The 25,172-nt window shown below is 45.2% G+C and overlaps 1 protein-coding gene across 1 annotated transcript in view; it reads left to right on the forward strand.

Annotated features, from left to right (window-relative positions):
• The window catches only part of LOC137346292 (H-2 class II histocompatibility antigen, E-S beta chain-like), a 65,046-nt gene extending 58,764 nt beyond the window's left edge, over positions 1–6,282 (forward strand). Inside the window, exons 4-6 of the mRNA XM_068009773.1 lie at positions 1,293–1,409; positions 2,454–2,483; positions 5,671–6,282. Coding sequence (XP_067865874.1) covers positions 1,293–1,409; positions 2,454–2,483; positions 5,671–5,696 — 173 coding nt within the window. The 3' untranslated portion in view covers positions 5,697–6,282. The remainder of the gene's footprint in view (positions 1–1,292; positions 1,410–2,453; positions 2,484–5,670) is intronic.
• The last annotated feature ends 18,890 nt before the right edge of the window (positions 6,283–25,172 follow it).

Below are 25,172 nucleotides of genomic sequence, written 5' to 3' on the forward strand. Positions count from 1 at the left end.
TTCCTAATAGTCCTGTCCTTCCCTATTCTGGTACATAGCTGGGGAAGTAATCCTGTGATTACCAAATTACCAACCTGCTTCCTAAAACAACTCCTTTCAGACAGCTCAGTCCTTTCTTATGTCTGGCTCCAGGTAGATAATGACTGCTCTCCTTCCAAAATCTTTCCAAAGTGTCCCTTTTATCCTAGCCCCTGGAAGTCAACAGGACTCATTTTTTTGCTGTCCAACTATCAAGACTCCTATACTGCATTCCTGGTTGAATTGCAAATATTTCCACCACCCCTGGGTGCCTTGAACCTTTTTTTGATGTCACAGCAATCCATCTCTTGCCCTGACCTGTGAACCCTTGCCATTTTACCAGTTTCCTCCCTCTCTCTCTCGCTCTCTCTCTCTCTCTCTCTCTCTCGCTCTCTCTCTCTCTCGAGTAACTACCCTCAATCTCACCCTGACGTGTTGTCTGTCCCCATCTCAGTCAGATTCTGATATCAAACTCCAGTAATCTCAGTTGGAGACATTTCTAGTAGATGGTTTTTATCTGGGTTAACATCTACTCTACTCCCACATCCTGTAGGAACCATACATTTGTCCCTCCTGTGCTATTTTACTGGAAATAGTAGCTCAGTTATCATTGGATGAGAATATAAACTTGCTTGTAATTTCAATGAATCTACTCTGCTCGTCCTTTCCCCTCTGCCCTAAATTCCCATTAGTGAAAGTATTGTCCTCACCATGTTATCAGTTCACCCGATGGTCTGCTCTTGACTCAAACTGCTGTATGAATGGATTGGTTCAAATTCCTTAATCTCCTGATATAACATCAGGAATTTCACAGACCCATGTATCCTGGTATAGTTCTGCATAGTTTGAACCCAGAGCCATTTTAGTTTAAAGTAAGGATTTCATAAACCATTATCAGCATTTTTTCGACTGTCACTGAGATTGCTGGGGCCCTTCCCCATTTTCACAGGGACCTGTGCATCCATCACTTGGAAAGTATGTGACGACTGTTACACAGTTCATAGGCTATCTGGCAAAGTATCAGATACCCTATGGAGCTGATTGTACTGGACATCCAGCAGCGTGTTCCCAATACACCTCACATTCCCATTCCCAGTTTTCCATTCTTTCTCCTGTGTTGAGCTCACTGTTTGCAGCTTCTCTGATCACCTGCCCACTAGTGCCTGAATGATTCAGGCTGCACAAGGACATTCCCTCATGATGTGGCAGCAGGTTCTGTATTTCAGTAGGACACCCAGTGCTGTTTTAACACTCGGATTGTTTCATTTGGACAGAAGTACGGGATACATCTGAATCAGAGAGAACGAAGATCATTGTTGGAGCCCTGGGCTTTGGGTTTGGGCTGATCATCCTGCTGGTTGGAGTGATCATGAAGCTGAGGAATGCTAAAGGTGAGATCTGGTTTCTCAGAGTAGAACGCTGTCTGGACACTCCTGCTCTCAGGTGGCTGTAAGCTGTTGCACTATACAAAATGAAGATCAGGTTGATGGCTGTGAATACAACTTTTTTTTTTTAAGTCTTTCCAGCTGCTAACTTTGCATCAGCAAGACCAAGCCCTCACATTGGGAGTAGTCAGTGCTGTCTTCAATCTTCATGTGATATAAAGAAACTGCAAGATTAGAGCAGTGCATTTGGGATATTTCTACTTCAACATTCCTGGCACAGGGGAAGTCATTGCACTGCACCCCCCCCCCGCCCCCCCAGAGCTGGAATTACTGGCCATGAATTGGAATATCACAGGCTGGTGTAGGATACTTCCCAATCATTGTTCAGGAGCAATACACTGGATAATCCTAAACAGGATGTGTAATGGATAGTAGCAGTAACCCAGGTTATAACAGTGGGGATCCTAAATGGGCGGCCCTACACCAGGCACATTTCCTGTATTCTACACATGGATTTAAAGCCTCTTTTGGAGCCGAGTATGAAATTGAACCTGCAATTAAATTGCACTATAACCAGACACTAAGGCTCGTTAAAATGCTTGCAGGCCAGTAACTGCTACGGATTCTGTTTCAGTGAATGGGAAATAAGCACAAATGGTAACAGAAGTTCAGAGCTGGGTGAGTAGGAGAGATGGGGGACCTGAATTAAATAACATTGTGGGTTTGCCAGACTGTTCATAGCATGTGAATTTGACTGGGGGTGCTGTGAGTAATAAAGCAGTTGCAAGTCCTGTGTGCACTTGCCCTGCCATGATATAAATATTGGCTGAATGTGGGGAGCTGGAGTTTCAGAATTTTAGTAGTAAGTCGATCAGGACCACTCCATCTGTCTCATTTGATCTCTGCCTGACCAGTGGTTCTATTGAGCAAGACTGACCAGCAGTGTCTAAAGTTTAACCCCTCCCCACCCTGTGTTCAATGCATTAACTGACTCGTGCTCCATGGGGCTTGATTTTAATCTATAATGACCATGTTTACTTTCTCTTTCAGCTATCCTGGATTCCAGCAGTCATGGCCCACGTGAGTATCCCAGCATGAAGATTATTTTAGATCTATTGGTGTGGGAGGGATGCTCTCAAATGAGGAGTCAGTCCTAACGGGTACATTTTTGTATCTTGGAATTCCCAGGGCACATGCAGCATGGGTTAGATACAAAGGTAAAAGTCCCTCTAAACTGATTCAGACTAGCACTGGCTAGGAACTGGATTGAGACTGCCATGAACCCATTTCACATGGGACCTTCACTGCCAGTCAAGATTGCAAGTGTGGATTAGTTAAGAAGCCAGGACAGATTTGTTCAAGGCAAATCATGTTTAAAAAAACTTGACTTGAGTTTTTTGAGGGTAATGAAGTTGTGTATAGGGACTTCCAAAAGGCATTTAATATGTGGCACTTCATTAGGCTTGTCAGCAAAGTTGAAGCCTAAGGGGCAGCGGCAGCATGGATACGATGTTGGTTGAGACAAACTAGTTTTTTGGACTGGAGGAAGATATACTGTGGGGTTCCCCAAGTGTCAGTACTCGGACCACTGCTTTTCTTGAGATAGATGATGTATATTGTTACAACTGACCGCTCCAGTCAAAGCCCCCCAATCAAAATGTACGATTCTGATTGTGGTGGGACCAACGCACTGTTAATTCAATCCCGTCGCTCCACAGATCATCTAACATATCATTTAAAAACTTTCCAAATTAAAGAGACCCAGCCAAATTATACCACCTATTAACCCCTGAATGAGGCTAGCCAAACCAGGTGTCTTTACATCAACAAATTAAGAATTTCTGGGGTTCTGAAGAAGGGTCACTGACCTGAAACGTTAATTCTGCTTCTCTCTCCACAGATGCTGCCAGACCTGCTGAGTATTTCCAGCATTTCTTGTTTTATTTCAGATTTCCAGCATCTGCAGTATTTTGCTTTTATTTAAATTAAGAATTTAGTTCTTCTAATTAGAGTTAAACACTATGAAGATGTAAACAGCATTTAAAATAGAAAAAAATAGAGTCCTTGCAAATTTACAGTCCGAGGTTGCTTGAAGTCCTCACAGCCGTCTGATGGGGAAAAAGTTCTTCCACAGTAGAACAGTCTGTAGTATAACTCCAGCACTAAGTGATGCTTTGCTTCTCCAGCGAATTTCAACAATAAACAACTTGCAAACACTTTCAATAGAATCAATCTGACTTCAGAGTTTTTGAGGGATAAAAAATAAGTCACATTCTAACTTCCCTTTCTTCAATTTAAATTATCAGATCTTTGTTTTGGCTTGATGTTTTAGAATTTTGAGATAATTAAACAGACTGAAATCCTCTTCAGTTTAATTGGTTGAGAGCTCTTCAGGTGCCAACACCAGCTGTGTTTGTATGTCTCTGTTAGAACAAACAGTTTTCCACTAAAACCCAGTTCGAAACTGAATTGTAACAAATGTATCGCATAAAACTCTGGCTATATCTATGGTAACGAGAATGCACCCTTTGAATAACAGTCTCCAAATGGCTGTTTCTAAAGTAATGAAAATGCACCTTCCTATAACTCCTCAGGCTTGCTGGTTCTTAAAGCAATACTGATCCTTTGCAAGTCTTAAAGGCAAACTGCATATTCCCCCCCAAAAAAACTACAGGACTGACAATATCTAGTATAACAGGCTTTGGGTGTGTAGGGTGCAATATCAAAATTTAAGATGACAACTTGGAAGTAAAATGAGTTGAGGAGGATAGACATCGAGGACAATGCGATGGACTGGGCACACACGTGGCAGATGAAATTTGATGCCAAGAAGTGTTAAGTGACACATTTTGATAGGAAGAACAAGGCGAGACAATATAAAAATAAAGGGGATGCAGTAACAAACACCTGTGGATATGTGCACATATCCCCAAGGTGGCAAGGCAGGTAGGTTGAGTGTGGTTAAAAAGACATACAGGATCCTGGGCTTTATAACTAGCATAGTGTACAAAAGCAAAGATGTTATCGTGCACCTTCATGAAACTTTAGTTCAGCTTCAACTGGAGTATTCTATTCAATTCTGGACACCACACTTTAGGAAGGATGTTAAGGCATTAGAGAGGGTGCAGAAAAGATTTGAGAGAATGGTTTCAGGGATGAGGGACTTCAGTTATGTGGATAGTGGGCTTGATCTCCAAGGTTGAGAGGAGATTATATAAAGGTGTTTGAAATCATGAGGGATCTAGACAGAGTTGATGGAGGGCGACTGTTCCCGTTCATGGAATTCTCAAGAACCAGAGGACACCAATTTTAAGGTGAATGGCAAAAACACCAACAACAACATGAGGAAAAACCTCAGTGCAGTGAGTGATTAAAATGTGGATTACACTGCCTGAGAATGGTGGAGACAGATTTAATCGTGGCCTTAAAGGGAACTGGATAAGTAGCGGCAGGGCAGTGAGACTGGGTAAATTTCTCTAGCAGTCACCGTATGGATGGTCTGTGTGCTATAACCATTCTGTATGAAACTTCCTTCCCCTTGCTGTAAGGGAAGGTGAAACCCCGTGCATGAGCACTCTTTCCACCAGTCCTGTGTCTAAGGCAAATCCAATGTGGGGAGCTATGGAGATTTTTCCAAGTTGAACTATCCAGGGCCTTATGTCGCAGACTGATCAAGGGTGAAACTGTGGTCTTGCTCTAGGCTTTCCTTTTGCCACAAAGATGGCCCCAACCCCACCTAATATTTCCAGCCTTTGTCATTGCCATGATTGTGGCAACTTCCATGGCTTCTTGAATTTTTATTTATAGATACAGCACTGAAACAGGCCCTTCAGCCCAGAGTCTGTGCCCAACAACAACCACCCATTTATACTAACCCTACAGTAATCCCATATTTACTCCTCCTTACCTACACTAGGGGCAATTTATAACAGCCAATTTACCTATCACCTGCAAGTCTTTGGCTGTGGGAGGAAACCGGAGCACCCGGCGAAAACCCACGCAGTCACAGGGAGAACTTGGAAACTCCGCAAGGCAGTACCCAGAATCGAACCCGGGTCGCTGGAGCTCTGAGGCTGCGGTGCTAACCACTGAGCCGCCACTCCAGTTGTACAACTCCGGCCCATTGCTATCTGTCCACTGAAGTTAATCACAGCTGCCCATGTGCAATTTAGTGATTTACATTTGTGTGGTGGGAGTGCAGGAATAGAACGTTCTGTCACCTGTCTGTGGGCCCTGTGCTTTCTAACTCTGGTAATCTTTATTTCAGGTCTGATGGGTCCAGCTGTCAGTTAACTGACACATCCACATGGATGTGATCTGAGACATCGGAATGACAGACAAGATTAAACAGCTTTAAAATGCACCTTAACGCCTTCCCCTGACTCAACATCTGACCTGCCTACAGCTCACTAGGTGTCAGGCTGCTTGGCCTTAGCTTTTAATTGTTTGGGATTAACTTTATGCACTGTTACAGGAGGTTTTTGAACTGCAGCTTGTTTATATCCTGTTAAATGCACTGTTTAAAAACAGGGGTATGATTAGTATGCAGCTTACTGTCACCTGGGTCCTGATCAGTGATTAACCCTCCCTGTTACAGCTGATATACAGGTAAGGGTGTAGCTCTGATCGGTGTAGACTGTACAAATGAAATACAAAGATCCATGTTGGCTGTGGCTCTGCTCAGTGTGCACTCTCCTGTTTAGCGTTTTCCTTTCTGAGTCCATTCACTCCTGTAAATGTTTTGAAATCTACATACTTTTAATTGCCTAATTCTCTAGATTTTGGATCTAAAATGATTTAATGAAAAATTTTAATCAACTTGAATGATCTTTGCATCTGTCATAGCAGAACCTGTTTGATTAAAGATTGCTTGTTTGTACTTGGGAGTCCTGCTGTTGCTCCTTTACTGTCACACTCACCACTCGCACACTTAGCAGTTTGAGGGGCAATTTATTCTTAATACTTCAACTTTTTAGTGCTCTATAATCAAAGCACAGGACCGGTGGAGACAATGTCCTCTCTCCAGCCCCTGTTAAGAAAAAAGATGTACATGGTCTTTGGGTAGTCTGAGCCCAGCTCCTGGTGTGGACACCTCTGTACTGGCCATTGGCCATCCCATGGTATAAAATAAGCTGTCGCAGAGCAGGAAAGAGGCAGTGTTCTGTAATGAGTGGCTGACACTGTAACCCTACAAAGCCTCTTCATCAGTCAGGAGTGTGACAGACCATTGATCACTCACCTGGGTTGCTATGCAGTCACAAGAATCAAAGCTCTCACCATTCACCACAAAGCTGTTTGCTCGATTTAGTGCTGACACTGGATTCAGTGCAAATATATCTGGTTACCAGAGCAAGCACTGAGTCAGACTTGGTTCAGTGTGTCACCTGTTGGAAAGGGCACCAATGTGCATTTAATTCAGACTAGCATCTCCTGTCATTGCCTATTAAATTCCAACTGATTCACTGTTTCCACCATTTCACTACAGCTGCAGACAAATCACTGGACTAGACAATCAGAATAGCCATGTCCCATACACAAGGAGGTATTGTACAAATAACTGAACATGGGTCAACTACCCAGAGATAGTGTCTGCAGGTACTTACTGACAGTATCACTTATTGAATAACCAAGTCCACGCTAGTGAATTTTTTGGGTTATAAGTAGATGTTTCCAATCCTACCTGAATAATCTCGGGTAAATCTTTTCAAGGGAAATCAGAACTGCATAGGTAACCAATTTAAAAAGCTGTTAACTCCCTTCAACAGCTCAGTGAACACTGCTTTCAATGCTATGCATCGCAAAGGTTGAAGTCCTAAATGTTCCCATTGCAATCGAGACCTCTTCAAGGTGGCACAGACAATCAAAACACCCTTCCCACTGCTTCAACTCCATGGTCTGGGTGCTCAGCATCTTTTAGGAGACATTTGCAAACATGAGCTGTCACAAGAGGCAGCATGTAAATGAGATATGGGATGGCAAGCATCAATCCTTGGGTATTCTCCAGAATTGACAGTGCAGGGGCAGGAACCAAAGCCATTAGGGAGAGGCTCTGTCAGAGAGGTAATTTTTTTTTTGAATGAGCTGAAGTTTATAGAGGATGGGAGGCTAGCCCGGAGGACAGTGGAATAATCAAGTCTGGAAGTAACAAAAGCATGGATACAGGTTTCAGTGGCAGATGGGCTGAGGTAGGAGTGAAGGCAGGCATTGTTATGCAGGTAGAGACAGGAAATCTTCTGTTGCACAGAGATGGGGTCAGAAGCTCAGCTCGGGGTCAAGTAGGACACACTGCTCACAAGCACTATGGTTCAATCTTCGACATTGGCTAGGGATAGGAATGAAATCAGTGAGGGATTCAAAGATTACGTCGGCGCCCAAAGACAATGATTTTTATCGTCCCAATATTTAACAGTAGTAAATTGCTGCTGCTCTAAGACTGTTCGTTGGACAAGCAGCCCTGATAAATAGGCAGTGGAGAGATCGGTTAGGTTTGGGTAATGTTAGCAATTAAAAGGTGCTATATAAATTTAAGTTATGTAATAAAATGTCCCAAGGTGCTTCATAGGAATTGAGCAAACAAGGTATGCCACTGAGCAACAAAAGGAGATATTTGGTCAGATGACTAAAACCTACCTCTTTGACCAAGCTTTTGAGGAATGTCTTAAAGGAGGAAAATGAGGCAGAGGTGCAGGGAAGGCATTCCAGAGTTCAGGGCTGAGGCAACTATTGTACAGCCACCAATGGTGGAGCAATTAAAATCAGGGATGCACAAGAGGCCAGAATTAGATGAGTGCAGATATCTCTAGTTGTGGGGCTGGAGGAGATTACAGAGATAGGGAGCGGCAAGGCCGTGGAGGATTTGAAAACAAGGATGAGAATTTTAAAATCAAGACATTGCTTGACTGGGGGCCTTTGTAGGTTGGCGAGTACAAAGGTGATAGAGGATCAGGACTTGGTGCGAGTTAAGACGTAGGTAGCAGAGTTTTGGGTGATCTCAAGTTTACAGAGTAGGATGTGGGAGACCAGCCAGAAGTGCTTTGCAATAATAAAGTCTAGAGCTAACTAAGGCGTGAAGGAGGGCTTCAGCAGACTGAACTGAGGCAGCGGCAAAATTGGCTGATATTAGAGGTGGTCGACGGTCTTGATGTGGCATGAATATGAAATCGGAAGCTCATCTTGGGGTCATATTTGGCACCAAGGTTGTGAACAGACTGGCTTAATCTCAGACTGTTGTTAGGGAGAGGGGTGGAGTCAGTAGCTAGGGAAATTAACTCCATGCCTGCGGATAAGGATGAGGAGATGGTGAAAGATGGATTCTTTGGGGAAAGTGGATGCCTTGGATAGCAAAGCAGCATTTGACCGAGTATGGTATCAAGGTGCCTGAGTAAGACTGAAGTCAATGGAAATCAAGGGGAAAACACTCCATTGGTTGGAGTCATACCTAGCGCAAAGGAAGATGGTTGTGGTTGTTGGAGGTCAATCATCTCAGCTCCAGGACATCACTGCAGGAGTTCCTCATGGTCGTGTCCTAGGTCCAAGCATCTTCAGCTACTTCATCAATGACCTTCCTTCAATCAGGTTTCCTTGACTTTAAACAAGAAAGAGGTAAGTTTATTATACTTAACCCCAATTTTAAAATAATAAAAAATACGCTACACATTCATCTGAGAATCATATGCTCACAAATAGATTACAGAAGGAAAAATAGATTTGGTGTTTGGATTCAAGTCCAGAATAAATGTAACTTAAATACACAGTCTATGAAGTCCTCTGACTGAAGCTGTATTCTTGAAGCCTTCACTAGTCAAAGTGCACTTTGTGATTGCCTGCTTTGCTCAGGGTTTTCTTGGAGGCAGAATTGCAGTTGGCTCTCTTCCCCTGGTCTCTGGCTGTAGCAGTCTGTAGATTTGGAGGGTCCACAGTTGCAGATGGTTTTCAAACTTGATGTTTTCTGGGAACAGAGAAAGCGAAAACGTAGCACACAGCTTTCTCCTGCTGCACACTGAGTTTCCAACGGAAACAAAACCACTTCCCCTGAGATGGACTGATGGTCACATGACTGCTTCAGGTTTTCTGGAACCTTCTAATGAAATTCAAGATTAGGAATTGGCTTCACATGCTCCAGGATGCCAATTTACACTCAGAGGGGTTTGCTCTTTCAAAGTCAATATGTCCGAATTTCCTTAACTGCCATGCTAATAAAGCTATTTTAGGTAATTCAATCCCTTAGAGTAGGCTATTGTTCTGGCTGGCCTTCTTGTTAGACTTCTGTTATTTCAGATGCAAATTGCAGTGGCCATCTTGGCTCCTAGTTTTTCAAAAGTTAATTGCAAGATTTTTCTCCATTAAAAGTCTAATATAAGGTTCCAACCAATGAAATTAATAGTTATCATATGACATATGGGGTTTTCTTGACATGGCTGACAATGTCCCAGGATGTGGCTACTTCACACCTTCTTTGTTTCAGAAGAACCCATGGAATTCAGGAATGTTTTAGGATGGGTGCAATTGACATCTCTTAGCTTTGAAGAATTTTTTTTTTAAGAGATACAGCACTGAAACAGGCCCTTCGGCCCACCGGGTCTGTGCCAACCATCAACCACCCATTTATACTAATCCTACACTAATCCCATATTTCTACTACATCCCCAACTGTCCCTATATTCCCCTATCATCTACCTATACTAGGGGCAATTTATAATGGCCAATTTACCTACCAACCTGCAAGTCTTTTGGCTGTGGGAGGAAACCGGAGCACCCGGAGGAAACCCACACAGACACAGGGAGAACTTGCAAACTCCACACAGGCAGTAACCAGTATTGAACCCGGGTCGCTGGAGCTGTGAGGCTGCGGTGCTAACCACTGCGCCACTGTGCCGCCCTTTGTCCTTGTCAGACAGTTTGAATATATAATTGCCAGGTCATTTACTATGGTGGCCATTTTTAGCAGTATTGTCCATTTTTTAAAAAGGTAAAGTCAATTTTTATAACTCTTCAGTTTTAGTTGGTATTTTTTCATCATTGCACTTCTTGTACGTGTGACATATAGCTGGTCTACTTCAGTTTCTGGTCAATCATGATGTTGATGGTGGAAGTTTCAGCAATCGTAATGCCACTGAACTTCAAGCAGAGATGGTTTGACTCTCCCTTGTTGGAGATAGTCATCATCTGACACTTGTGTGAATAGAATAAAATAGAATAGAATAGAAAAGTTAAGGCACAGAAGGAGGCCATTCAGCCCATTGTGTCTGCGCCAGCCAAAAATTCTAGCCACCCAATCTAATCCCACCTTCCAGCATCTGGTCTATAGCCTTGCAGGTTACAGCACTTCAGGTGCATGTCCAGGTATCTTTTTAAAGAGTTGAGGATTTCTGTCTCCACCATCGATCCAGGCAGTGAATTCCAGACACCCAACACCCTTTGGGTGAAAACATTTTCCTCATGTCCCCTCTAATCCTTCCACTAATCACCTTAAATCTAGTGTGGTGTGAACGTTACTTGCCATTTATTGGTCTGAATGTTGTCTGCGTCTTGCTGCATGCAGTCACGAGCTGCTTCAGTATCTGAGGAGCTGCAAATGGAACTGGACACTATGCAATCATCTGTGAACTTCCCCACTTCTGACCTAATGATGGACAGAAGGTCATTGATGAAGCAGCTGAAGATGGCTGCCCTGAGGACACTACCCTGAGGAACTCCTGCAGTGCTGTGCTAAGACTGAGATGATTGACCTCCAACAACACAGCTCCAGCGACCCGGGTTCAATTCCGGGTACTGCCTGTGTGGAGTTTGCAAGTTCTCCCTGTGTCTGCGTGGGTTTTCTCCGGGTGCTCCGGTTTCCTCCCACATGCCAAAGACTTGCTGGTTGATAGGTTAATTGGCCTTTATAAATTGCCCCTGGTATAGGTAGGTGGTAGGGAAATATAGGGACAGGTGGGGATGTGGTAGTAATGTGGAATTAGTGTAGGATTAGTATAAAATGGGTGGTTGATGGTCGGCACAGATTCGGTGGGCCTGTTTCAGTGCTGTATCTCTAAACTAAACTAAACAATGATCTTCCTTTGTGCTGGGTTTGACTTGAACCAGTGAAGAGTTTTCCCCCTGATTTCCATTGACTTCAATTTTAGTAGGAATCCTTGAACCCACAGTCAGTCAATTGCTGCCATGATGTCAAGGGCAGTCATTCTCACCTCACCTCTGGAAGATAGCTCTTTTGACCATGTTTTGACCAAGGCTGTAATGAGGTCTGGAGCTGAGCGGTCCTTACAGAACCCAAACTGAGCATCGGTGAGCGGATTATTGCCGTGTAAGTGCTGCTTGATTGCACTCACCATGACACCAAGTCTTCAGTACTATAGCAGGATGTTATTAGGGCCCCTAGACTTTGCTGTAACCAGTGCCGTCAGCCAATTTTTGATATCATGTGGAGTGAATCTATTTGGCTGAAGACTGGCATCTGTGATGCTGGGGACCTCAGGAGGAGGCCAAGATGGATCATTCACTTGGCACTTCTGGCTGAAGACGGATGCAAACCCTTCAGCCTTGTCTTTTGTACTGCCATGCTGGGCTCCCCTTCATTGGAGCCTCCTCCTCTGGTTAGTTGTTTAATTGTCCACCACCATTCACGACTGGATGTGGCAGGACTGCAATCTTTGATCTGATCCGTTGATATGGGATCACTTAACTCCGTCTATCATATGCTGCTTCCACTATTTGGCATGCAGATTATTCTGGGTTGTAGCTTCACCAGGTTGACACCTCATTTTGAGGTATGCCTGGTGCTGCTCCTGGCATGCCCTCCTGCACTCGTCATTGAACCAGGTTTGATTCCCCCAGCTTGATATTCATGCAGAGTGGAGGATATGCTGGGCCATGAGTTTGCAGATTGTCGTAGAATACAATTCTGCTGCTGCTGATGGCCCACAGCTCCTCATGGATGCCCAGTTTTGAGCTGCTTATTTTTGGATCTATCCCATTTGGCAAAATGATAGTGCCACACAACACAATACAGGGTGTTTTTAATGTAAAGACAGGGCTTTGTCTCCACAAGGACTGTGCGGTGGTCACTCCTACCAATACTGTTATGGACAGATGCATCTGTGACTGGTCAATTGGTGAGGACGAGGTTGAGTAGGTTTTCCCTTGTGTTAGTTCTCTCACCATCTGCCGCACACCCAGTCTGGCAGATATATCCCTTAGGACTTGGCCAACTTGGTCAGTAGTGGTGCTATCGAGCCACTATTGGTGATGGACATTGATGTCCCCTACCCAGAGTATGTTCTGTGCCCTTGCCACCTTCAGTGCTTCCTCCAAGTGGTGTTCAATATGGAGAAGTACTGATTCATCAGCTGAGGGAGGGTTGGTGCAGTAGGTGGTAACTAGCAGGATGTTTCCTTGCCCATGTTTGACCTGATTCCGCAAGACTTCATGGGGCCTGGAATCAATGTTGAAGACTGCCTGGGCAACGCCTTCTGATTGGTATATGACTGTGTCCCAGCGACAGTGAAGGAACAATGATATAGTTCCAAGTCAGGATGGTGTGTGACTTGGAGGGGAACTTGCAGGTGGTGGTGTTCCCATGCATTTGCGGGTTTGGAAGATGCTGTCTAAGGAGCCTTGGTGTGTTGCTACAGTGCATCTTGTAGATGGTACACATTGCTGCCATTGTGCATTGGTGGTGGAGGGAATGAATGTTTGTGGATGGGGTGCTTTGTTCTGGATGGTGTCGAGCTTCTTGAGTGTGATTGGAGCTGCACCCATCCAGAAAAGTGGAGAGTTTTCCATCACACTCCTGACTTGTGCCTTGTCGATGGTATAGAGTCTTTGGGGAAGTCAGGAGGTGAGTTACTCACTGCAGGATTCCTAGCCTCTGACCTGCTCTTGTCGCGATGGTATTTATATGGCTACTCCAGTTCAGTTTCAGGTCAATGGTAACCCCCAGGATGTTGATAGTGGGGGATTTAGTGATTGTAATGCCTTTGAATGTTAAGGGAGAGGGTTAGATTCTCTCTTGTTGGAGATGGTCATTGCCTGGCACTTGTGTGGCATCCATGTTACTTGTCACTCATCAGCCCAAGCCTAGATATTGTCCAGGTCTTGCTGCATTTCGACACGGACTACTTCAGTATCTGAGGAGTCACGAATGGTGCTGACCATTGATCAATCATCAGCGAACTTCCCCACTTCTGACCTTATGATCGAAGGAAGGTCAGTAATGAAGCAGCTGCAGATGGTTGGGCCTCGGACACTACCCTGAGGAACTCCTGCAGTGATGTCCTGGAGCTGAGATGATTGACTTCCAACAACCACAACCATCTTCCTTTGCGCTAGATAGGACTGCAACCAGCGGAGGGATTTCCCCTTGATTTCCATTGACTCCAGTTTTACTCAGGCTCCTTGATGCCATACTCAGTCAAATGCTCCCTTGACGTCAAGGGCAATCATTCTCACCTCACCTCTTGAGTTCAGCTCTTTTGCACATGTTTGAACCAAGGCTGTGATGAGGTCAGCAGCTGAGTGACCCTGGCGGAACCCAAGCTGACTGTCACTGAGCAGGTTATTGCTAAGCAAGTGCCGCTTGATAGCACTGTCGACGACACCTTCCATCACTTTACTGATGATTGAGAGTAGACTGATGGGGTGGTAATTGGCCGGGTTGGACTTGTCCTGCTTTTTGCGTACAGGACATACCTGGGCAATTTTCCACATTGCAGGGTAGATGCCAGTGTTGTAGCTGTACTGGAGCAGCTTGGCTAGGGGCCTGGCAGGTTCTGGAGCACAGGTCTTCAGTACTATTGCCGGAATATTGTCAGGGCCCATAGCCTTTGCAGCATAGCCTTTTCATTGCAGCAGCTTATTCGGGAGCAGAGAGTGCGAGCGAGTGAGCAGCTGGGAAGGTCAGTTTCAGCTCAAACTTAATTTCCTTTTATTTTCGGCGGACCAAGGGGCTGCTGGGTAAGTAAAACCCTATATATTTGGGCCGTTTCTGAACCCGAGACGCTACACGGGTAGTGTCTCCCACCCGCCCTCCTCCTCTAACCAAAAAAAAAGTACTCGGTGGTGTGCAGATAAGGTCAGGCTTTTTCTACTTTGTTTTTTATCGTGTGACTGGTAAAAACTTTTCGTTCCTTTTTCATTTATCTAAGTTAAGACTAAGTTAAGCTTAAGATTAAAAATGGCAGGAGATCTCAGACCCGTGTTATGCTCCTCTTGCTCAATGTGGGAGCTCAGGGACACGGCTGATGTCCCTGACTCCTTCACGTGCAGGAAGTGTGTCCAGCTGCAGCTCTTGTTAGACCGCATGACAGCTCTGGAGCTGCGGATAGACTCACTTTGGAGCATCCGCGATGCTGAGGAGGTAGTGGATAGCACGTTTAGCGAATTGGTCACACCGCAGATTAGGATTGCTGAAGAAGAAAGGGAATGGGTGACCAAAAGGCAGAGAAAGAGCAGGAAGGCAGCGCAGGTGTCCCCTGCGGTCATCTCCCTCCACAACAGGTATACCGTTTTGGATACTGTTGAGGGAGATGGCTCACCAGGGGAAGGCAGCAGTAGCCAGGTTCATGGCACCGTGGCTGGCTCTGCTGTTCAGAAGGGCAGGAAAAAGAGTGGAAGGGCTATAGTCATAGGGGATTCGATTGTAAGGGGAGTAGATAGGCGGTTCTGTGGTCGAAAACGAGACTCCCGAATGGTATATTGCCTCCCAGGTGCACGGGTCAGGGATGTCTCAGATCGGCTGCAGAACATTCTGAAGGGGGAGGGTGAACAGCCAGTTGTCATTGTGCACATAGGCACCAATGATATAGGTAAAAAAACGGGATGAAGTCCTACAAACAGAATTTAGGGAGTTAGGAGCCAAGTTAAAAAGTAGGACCTCAGAGGTAGTAATCTCAGGATTGCTACCAGTGCCACGTGATAGTCAGAGTAGAAATGAAAGAATAGTCAGGATGAATGCGTGGCTTGAGAGATGGTGCAGGAGGGAGGGGTTCAGATTTTTGGGACATTGGGACCGGTTCTGGGGGAGGTGGGACCATTACAAATTGGACGGTCTACACCTGGGCCGGACTGGAACCAATGTCCTTGGGGGTGCTTTTGCTAATGCTGTTGGGGAGGGTTTAAACTAATGTGGCAGGGGGATGGGAACCAAATGAGGTCAGTGGACAGCAAGGAGGTAGTAACTAAAGCCTGTAAGGAACTAGATAATGAAGTCAGCGTGACTAAGGGAAAAAGTAGGCAGGGAGCAGATGATGAAAGCAAAGGGACTGGTGGTCTGAGGTGCATTTGTTTTCATGCAAGAAGTGTAGTAGGTAAGGCAGATGAACTTAGGGCTTGGATTAGTACCTGGGAGTATGATGTTATTGCTATTACTGAGACTTGGTTAAGGGAAGGGCATGATTGGCAACTAAATATCCCAGGATACCGATGCTTCAGGCGGGATAGAGAGGGAGGTAAAAGGGGTGGAGGAGTTGCATTACTGGTTAAAGAGGATATCACAGCTGTGCTGAAGGAGGGCACTATGGAGGACTCGAGCTGTGAGGCAATATGGGCAGAACTCAGAAATAGGAAGGGTGCGGTAACAATGTTGGGGCTGTACTACAGGCCTCCCAACAGCGAGCGTGAGATAGAGGTACAAATATGTAAACAGATTATGGAAAGATGTAGGAGCAACAGGGTGGTGGTGATAGGAGATTTTAATTTTCCCAACATTGACTGGGATTCACTTAGTGTTAGAGGTCTAGATGGAGCAGAATTTGTAAGGAGCATCCAGGAGGGTTTTCTAGAGCAGTATGTAAATAGTCCAACTCGGGAAGGGGCCATACTGGACCTGGTGTTGGGGAATGAGCCCGGCCAGGTGGTTGAAGTTTCAGTAGGGGACTACTTTGGGAATAGTGATCACAATTCCGTAAGTTTTAGAATACTCATGGACAAAGGCGAGAGTGGTCCTAAAGGAAGAGTGCTAAATTGGGGGAAGGCCAACTATACCAAAATTCGGCAGGAGCTGGGGAATGTAGATTGGGAGCAGCTGTTTGAAGGTAAATCCACATTTGATATGTGGGAGGCTTTTAAAGAGAGGTTGATTAGCGTGCAGGAGAGACATGTTCCTGTGAAAATAAGGGGTAGAAATGGCAAGATTAGGGAACCATGGATGACAGGTGAAATTGTGAAACTAGCTAAGAGGAAAAAGGAAGCATACATAAGGTCTAGGCGGCTGAAGAAAGACGAAGCTTTGAAAGAATATCGGGATTGTAGGCGCAATCTGAAATGAGGAATTAAGAGGGCTAAAAGGGGTCATGAAATATCTTTAGCAAACAGGGTTAAGGAAAATCCCAAAGCCTTTTATTCATATATAAGGAGCAAGAGGGTAACTAGAGAAAGGATTGGCCCACTCAAGGACAAAGGAGGAAAGTTATGCGTGGAGTCAGAGAAAATGGGTGAGATTCTAAACGAGTACTTTGCATCGGTATTCACCGAGGAGAGGGACATGACGGATGTTGAGGTTAGGGACAGATGTTTGATTACTCTAGGTCAAGTCGGCATAAGGAGGGAGGAAGTGTTGGGTATTCGAAAAGGCATTAAGGTGGACAAGTCCCCAGGTCCGGATGGGATCTATCCCAGGTTACTGTGGGAAGCGAGAGAGGAAATAGTTGGGGCCTTAACAGATATCTTTGCAGCATCCTTAAACACGGGTGAGGTCCCGGAGGACTGGAGAATTGCTAATGTTGTCCCCTTGTTTAAGAAGGGTAGCAGGGATAATCCAGGTAATTATAGACCGGTGAGCCTGACGTCAGTGGTCGGGAAGCTGCTGGAGAAGATACTGAGGGATAGGATCTATTCCCATTTGGAAGAAAATGGGCTTATCAGTGATAGGCAACATGGTTTTGTGCAGGGAAGGTCATGTCTTACCAACTTAATAGAATTCTTTGAGGAAGTGACAAAGTTGATTGATGAGGGAAGGGCTGTAGATGTCATATACATGGACTTCAGTAAGGTGTTTGATAAGGTTCCCCATGGTAGGCTAATGGAGAAAGTGAAGGCACATGGGGTCCAAGGTGTACTAGCTAGATGGATAAAGAACTGGCTGGGCAACAGGAGACAGAGAGTAGCAGTGGAAGGGAGTTTCTCAAAATGGAGACGTGTGACCAGTGGTGTTCCACAGGGATCCGTGCTGGGACCACTGTTGTTTGTGATATACATAAATGATTTGGAGGAAAGTATAGGTGGTCTGATTAGCAAGTTTGCAGACTAAGATTGGTGGAGTAGCAGATAGTGAAGGGGACTGTCAGAGAATACAGCAGAATATAGAGAGATTGGAGAGTTGGGCAGAGAAATGGCAGATGGAGTTCAATCAGGGCAAATGCAAGGTGATGCATTTTGGAAGATCCAATTCAAGAGCGAACTATACAGTAAATGGAAAAATCCTGGGGAAAATTGATGGACAGAGAGATTTGGGTGTTCAGGTCCATTGTTCCCTGAAGGTGGCAATGCAGGTCAATAGAGTGGTCAAGAAGGCATACGGCATGCTTTCCTTCATCGGACGGTGTATTGAGTACAAGAGTTGGCAGGTCATGTTACAGTTGTATAAGACTTTGGTTCGGCCACATTTGGAATACTGCGTACAGTTCTGGTCACCACATTACCAAAAGGATGTGGATGCTTTGGAGAGGGTGCAGAGGAGGTTCACCAGGATGTTGCCTGGTATGGAGGGCGCTAGCTATGAAGAGAGGTTGAGCAGATTAGGATTATTTTCATTAGAAAGACGGAGGTTGAGGGGGGACCTGATTGAGGTGTATAAAATCATGAGAGGTATAGACAGGATGGATAGCAAGAAGCTTTTTCCCAGAGTGGGGGATTGAATTACTAGGGGACACGAGTTCAAAGTGAGAGGGGAAGAGTTTAGGGGGGATATGCGTGGAAAGTTCTTTACGCAGAGGGTGGTGGGTGCCTGGAACGCGTTGCCAGTGGAGGTGGTAGACGCGGGCACGATAGCGTCTTTTAAGATGTATCTAGACAGATACATGAATGGGCAGGAAGTAAAGAGATACAGACCCTTAGAAAATAGGCGACAGGTTTAGATAGAGGATCTGGATCAGCGTAGGCTTGGAGGGCCGAAGGGCCTGTTCCTGTGCTGTAATTATCTTTGTTCTTTGTTCATCCAGTGCCTTCAGTCATTTCTTGATATCCTGCGGAGTGAATCGAATTGGCTGAAGTCTGGCATCTGTGATGCTGGGGATTTCAGGAGAAAGCCGAGATGGATCATCAACTCGGCACTTCTGGCTGAAGATTGTTACAAATGCTTCAGCCTTATCTTTTGCACTGATGTGCTGGGCTCCCCCATCATTGAGGGTGGGGATATTTGTGGAACCACCTCCTCTAGTTAGTTGTTTAATTGTTCACCACCATTCACGATTGGATGTGACAGGACTGCAGAGCTTAGATCTGATCTGTTGGTTATGGGATAGCTTAGCTCTGTCTATTGTGTGCTGCTTATGCGGTTTGGTTGTAGATTCACCAGGTTGACACCTCATTTTGAGGTATGCCTGGTGTTGCTCCTGGCATGCCCTCCTGCACTCTTTATTGAACCAGGGTTGGTCTCCTGGCTTGATGGTAATGGTAGAGTGGGGGATATGCCGAGCCATGAGGTTACAGATTGTGGTTGAGTACAATTCTGCTGCTGCTGATGGCCCACAGCGCTTCATGGATGCCCAGTTTTGCATTGCTAGATCTGTTCGAAATCTATCCCATTTAGCACAGTGATAGTGCCACACAGCACGATGGACAGTATCCTCAATGTGAAGGCGGGACTTCGTCTCCACGAGGAGAGTACAGTGGTCACTCCCACCAATACTGTCATGGATAGATGCATCTGCGGCAGGCAGATTGGTGAGGATGAGGTCAAGTATGTTTTTCCCTCTTTTTGGTTCCGTCACCACCTGCCGCATGCCCAGTCTAGCAGCTATGTCCTTTAGGCCCGCTCTGTCAGTAGTGGGGCTACGGAGACGCTCTTGGTGACGGCCATCGAGGTCCCCCACCCAGAGTACATTTTGTGCCCTTGCCACCCTCAGTGCTTCCTCCAGGTGGTGTTCATCAGCTGAGGGAAGGCAGTAAGTTGTAATCAGCAGGAGGTTTCCTTGCCCATGTTTGACCTGATGCCACGAGACTGGAGTCGATGCTGAGGGCTCCCAGGGCAACTCCCTCCTGACAGTATACCACTGTCCCACCACTTCTGCTGCGTCTGTCCTGTCGGTGGGACAGGACATACTCGGGGATGGTGATGGCAGTGTCTGGGACATTGTGTGGAAGGTTTGATTCTGTGAGTATGATTATGTCAGGCTGTTGCTTGACTAGTCTGTGGGACAGCTCTCCCAACTTTGGCACAAGCCCCCAGATGCTATTAAGGAGGAGTTTGCAAGTTTGACTGAACAGGGTGTACTTTTGCCATTTCTGCTGCTGAGTTCAATACCAGGTGGTCAGTCTGGTTTTCTTGGTATTTGACTTTTTCTGCACCGGCTTGATACAACTGAGTGGCATGCTAGGCCATTTCAGAGGGCATTTAATAGTCAACCAAATTGCTGTGGGTCCAGAGTCACATATTAGCCAGACCAGGTAAGGACAGCAGATTTCCTTCCCTAAAGGACATTAGTGAACCAGATGGGTTTTTACAACAAGCCCATACTTTCATGGTCACAATTACTGAGACTTTTTTTAAATTCCAGATTTGTTTAGTTTAGTTTAGTTTAGAGATATAGCACTGAAACAGACCCTTCGGCCCACCGAGTCTGTGCCGACCATCAACCACCCATTTATACTAATCCTACACTAATTCCATATTCCTACCACATCCCCACCTGTCCCTATATTTCCCTACCACCTACCTATACTAAGGGCAATTGCTAATGGCCAATTTACCTATCAACCTGCAAGTCTTTGGCATGTGGGAGGAAACCCACGCAGACACAGGGAGAACTTACAAACTCCATAAATTGCCCCTAGTCTCGGTAGGTGGTAGGGAAATATAGGGTGGGGATGTGGTAGGAATATGGAATTAGTGTAGGATTAGTATAAATGGGTGGTTAATGGTCGGCACAGACTCGGTGGGCTGAAGGGCCTGTTTCAGTGCTGTATCTCTAAATAAATAAATAAATCCACACAGGCAGTACCCAGAATTGAACCCGGGTCGTTGGAGCTGTGAGGCTGCAGTGCTAACCACTGCGCCACTGTAAATTTCCTGCCCTCCAGCTGCTCTGGTGGGATTTGAATTCATATCTATGGATCATTAGTCCAGGCCTCTGGATTATTAGTCCAGTAACAAAAACTAATCAACCGTTCCCAAACCATTTATCTGACATGGCTTTGTAATGCGGCCTAGTGAACTGGGTCCTCTTGGTAAGGAGGCATTTGTGATATGGAATTCTGATTAATGGAATTACTGTAATTTGTCTCGTGATTGCTCTCTACTGGGAACTTCTGGTGAACATACAAGCATGAGCCTATACAAAGATGCTGTGTTTGAGATACATCATCAGGAGCTTCAGCACACTATAAGTTCACGGTCTCCAACTACCTGAGTAAGTGTTGGAGAAATCCAGATTATGCCAAATTGTTGAACAAATTCAGACGTTGAGAATAAAACACTTTATTCATGATATCATGGGAGCACACCTTTCCTAAAGGCGGTCCAGTGCTACTCCACCGGACAAAGGAAAATCCACAACGGATATACAGTTACTCAGCCCATCCCAGCTGGACATAATCCAATCGGAATGGTTATTGATTACATACATTATACATATTACCAATTAGGTTACTTATTAGGCATCATGAGGCAACGTGATCAGCTCATGCAAGCCCCCTTGATCACCAATTGATGATCTCAGGCCCCATCAATTATCCTTGAGTCTTCCTGTCACCTTTATAATGAGCCTGCATTCCTGAATGCTTCGCGCAGTCTACAGTTACATTGATAAGAGGGGGCCTGCTCGGTGTTAGTGCTGTGCTGTACCAAGCTCAAACTGTGAGCTAACTAGCTTGTCCCACAATGCCTCGGGTAAATACTCCATTTTGTACCAATATGTGGCTATACTTTCAACTTATCATATTAGAATATATATACACACATATTCACTAGGATTATATTAACCTACTAGCTCAAATAACAGTTATAGAAGCAAAAGCTCAGCAAAACTGCTCCCACAGTAATGTCATGTGATTGTCCTGCCTCTCCTTGCTAACTTATTTCAAACATCAGTAGCTCCACATGCAAAACACATCTGCCTGAACTTACTCCTCACTTTAAACCGGGCCCTTGGTTATTGAACCTTTTGTCAATGTGGATAATCTCTTCGAAAATTTGGAAATCTCTGTTAGATTATCTTTAATATTAATGGATGGCAAATCATGCTGGGTGTGCTGCACTTCATGGGAGAATTGCTGATATATGCTGATGTGTGAAGCTCAGCACTGTGACCACAAGTTGGTAAAATCTGACCTCTGATATCATTGCTGAGTCCCTGAACACAAGTACATGATTATCTGTCACAGATCTCAATGCTGCACAGTACTCCACATGGGAACTAACCAGTACCACACACACCAACGCCAGCTCTTTAACTAGTCCACTATCTACCTGTAGGCACCTCCCAGTAACCTGTACACCACACTCTGAGCTGTGCTTTCAATGCTCTATCTATAATAACCATATATCACTCCAAACATTCCCTTATCTCCTTCCTTCACACCCACAGCACCCAATTGTACATTTCACATGGGTTCAGGGCTTTATTGGCACGATTCAAACAACAGCAACTTGCATTTATATAGCACCTTTAATGTAGTAACATTTCCCAAGGTGCTTCACAGGAGCATTTTCAGACATAATTTGGCGCTGAGCCAGTTAAGGAGATATTAGGGCAGATGATCAAAAGCTTGGTCAAAGAGGTAAGTTTTAAGGAGCATCTTAAAAGAGGTAAGTGAGGTAGAGAGGTAATCCCAGAACGTGGGTCCTAGGCAGCTGAAGATAAAGCAGCAGAGTTTTGAAGAGTTTATCTTTATAGAGGGTGGGGTTGGGAGGTGGGCCAGGACAGCATTGGAATGGTTGAAATAAACATTAAGATGCTTCAGTAAAAACAGAAAATGATGGAGATACTCAGCAGGTCAGGCAGCGTCAGTGGCGAGAGAAACAGAGTTAATGTTTCTGATCGATGACCTTTTTTCCAGATCTGGAAAATGTTACAACTGTAAGCAAGTACAGCATCAGGGAAACTGGGGAGAGAGGGAAAGATAGGATGAAAGGCCAGGAGAAGTTAAATGACAAAAGGGACGATGGTACAAGGCAAAATGAGATGGTAATGGGATAAGAAAAGAAACAAAAGATGGGTCTAGAGGAGGTCTGCTTGTTTCGTTGAGCTTGATTAGAACAGTGTAGGAGGCCAAGGACAAAGAGGTCAGAGTACGGATGGAGCAAAGAATTAAAATAACAGGTGGCCAGAAATTCGGGGTCAAGCTACTGAACTGAACGGAGAAGTTCTGCAAAGCTCGAATAGCACCCCATCGATCACCTTCAACATTCACTCGCTCCACCACCGAGGCACAGTGGCAGCAGTGTGTACCATCAATAAGATGGACTGCAGCAATGCACCAAGGCTCCTTAGATATTACCTTCCAAACCTGCGACCTCTACCAACTAGAAGGACAAGGGCAACAGATGCATGGGAACACCACCACCTGCCAGTTCCCCTCCAAGTCACATACCATTCTGACTTGGAACTATATCGCCGTTCCTTCACTGTCAAACAGCACTGTGGGTATACCTACCTCACATGGGCTTCAGCGGTTCAAGAAGGCAGCTCACCACCACCTTCTTAAGGGCAATTAGGGATGGGCAACAAATTCTAGCCAGCGACACCCACAACCCATGAAAGAATAAGCATAAATGCAGTCACTTAGTCTACATTTGATCTCCACAGTGTAGAGCAGACCACATTGTAAGAAGTGAATACAGTATATTAAATTGAAAGAAGTACACATTAGTCATTGCTTCACCTGGGGCCTTGGACGCTGAGGATGGGGGAGGTAAAAGGGCAGGTGTTGCATCTCATGCACTTGCATGGAAAGGTGCCATGTGAAGGGGAGGGGGTGTTGGGGTTGATTGAGGAGTGGACCAGGGTGTCGCGGAGGGAATGGTCCCTTTGGAATGTTGAAAGGGGAGGGGAAGATATGTTTGGTGGTTGTATCACACTGGAGGTGGTGGAAATGACGGAGAATGATCCGTTGAATACAGAGACGAGTGGGGCGAAAGGTGAGGACAAAGGAAACTGTACTGTGGTTCTGGGAGGGAGGGGAAGGAGTGAGGGCAGAAATGTGGAAATGGGATGGACACGGTTGTGGGCCCTGTCAACCACAGTGGAGGGGAATCCTTAGTTGAGGAAAAAGGAAGACATATCAGAAGCACTGGTATGGAAGGTTTGCATCATCAGAACAGATACGATGGAGATGGAGAAACTGGGAGAATGGAATAGCGTCCTTACAGGAAGCGGGGTGAGGGAAAGTGTATTCAAGGTAGCTGTGAGTGTCAGTGGGCTTACAATGAATATTGGTCAACAGCTTGTCTTGAGAAATAGAGATAGTCAAGTCGAGGACGGGAAGAATTGGAAATGGGCCAGGTCATGTACAGAGAAGGGCGGAAATTGGAAATAAAGTTGACTAAATATTCCAGTTCACAGTGAGAGCAGGAAACAGCACCGATATAGTCATCAATGTTCCAGAAAAAGAGATGAGGGAGGGGGCCAGAGTAAGACTGGAACATGGAATGTTCCACATATCTCTCAAATAGGCAGGCGTAACTAGTATCCTTGCGGGATACCCATAGCAACACTTTTTATTTGGAAGAAGTGGGTGGAGCTAAAAGAACACTTCTTCAGTGTAAGAACAAATTCAGCCAGGTGGGGATGGGTGTTTCTGGATCGGCCTTTATTAATAAGATGCTGGTATGTTTACAGTAGATTGAGAAACACAAAGCATGCAAAGACAGTTCCTCTTGAGTCCTATTTGGTAAGGAGGGGGAAGGGCTTGAGTGGAAAATTCCCCAAGTCAAAAAGCAGATAAACAGATTTACCACAATGTCTAAACCTGCATAGTGTAATTATTATGCTGTAGGAACAAACATGCTCCAGCCAATTAAATTATACATCTACAATGTATCATCTGTTGCCAGGCAGGATGTGTTTCTGAAGGTTTCATTTGCAGAGCATTTCCTAATCAGCACATGGCCTGTAGAGACAGTCCCTCAGTGGTTGTTAATTTTGTCCTGGATTATTGTTTCCAAAGCTTTCCCAACACAAACATTAAACTGACTGGCCTGTAATTGCCTTGCTTATCCTTCTCCCCTTTTCGAATATTTGCAATCCACCATTCCTCTGGCCTAAACTGACCTTGTCCTCACCAATCTACCTGTTGTGTTGCATGACAGTATTGGTAGGAGTGACCACTACACAGTCCTTGTGGAGACAAAATCCTGCTTTCACACTGAGGTCACCCTCCATCGTTTTGTGTGGCACTCTTCTTTGGCCTCCTTGTCTCGAGAGACAATGGGTAAGCGCCTGGAGGTGGTCAGTGGTTTGTGGAGCAGCGCCTGGAGTGGCTATAAAGTCCAATTCTAGAGTGACAGACTCTTCCACTGGTGCTACAGATAAAATTGGGTGTCGGGGCTGTTACACAGTTGGCTCTCTCCTTGCACTTCTGACTTTTTTCCTGCCAACTACTAAGTCTCTTCGACTC

Source organism: Heterodontus francisci, chromosome 29 (assembly GCF_036365525.1).
Source record: "Heterodontus francisci isolate sHetFra1 chromosome 29, sHetFra1.hap1, whole genome shotgun sequence".
Classification (NCBI taxonomy): domain Eukaryota; kingdom Metazoa; phylum Chordata; class Chondrichthyes; order Heterodontiformes; family Heterodontidae; genus Heterodontus; species Heterodontus francisci.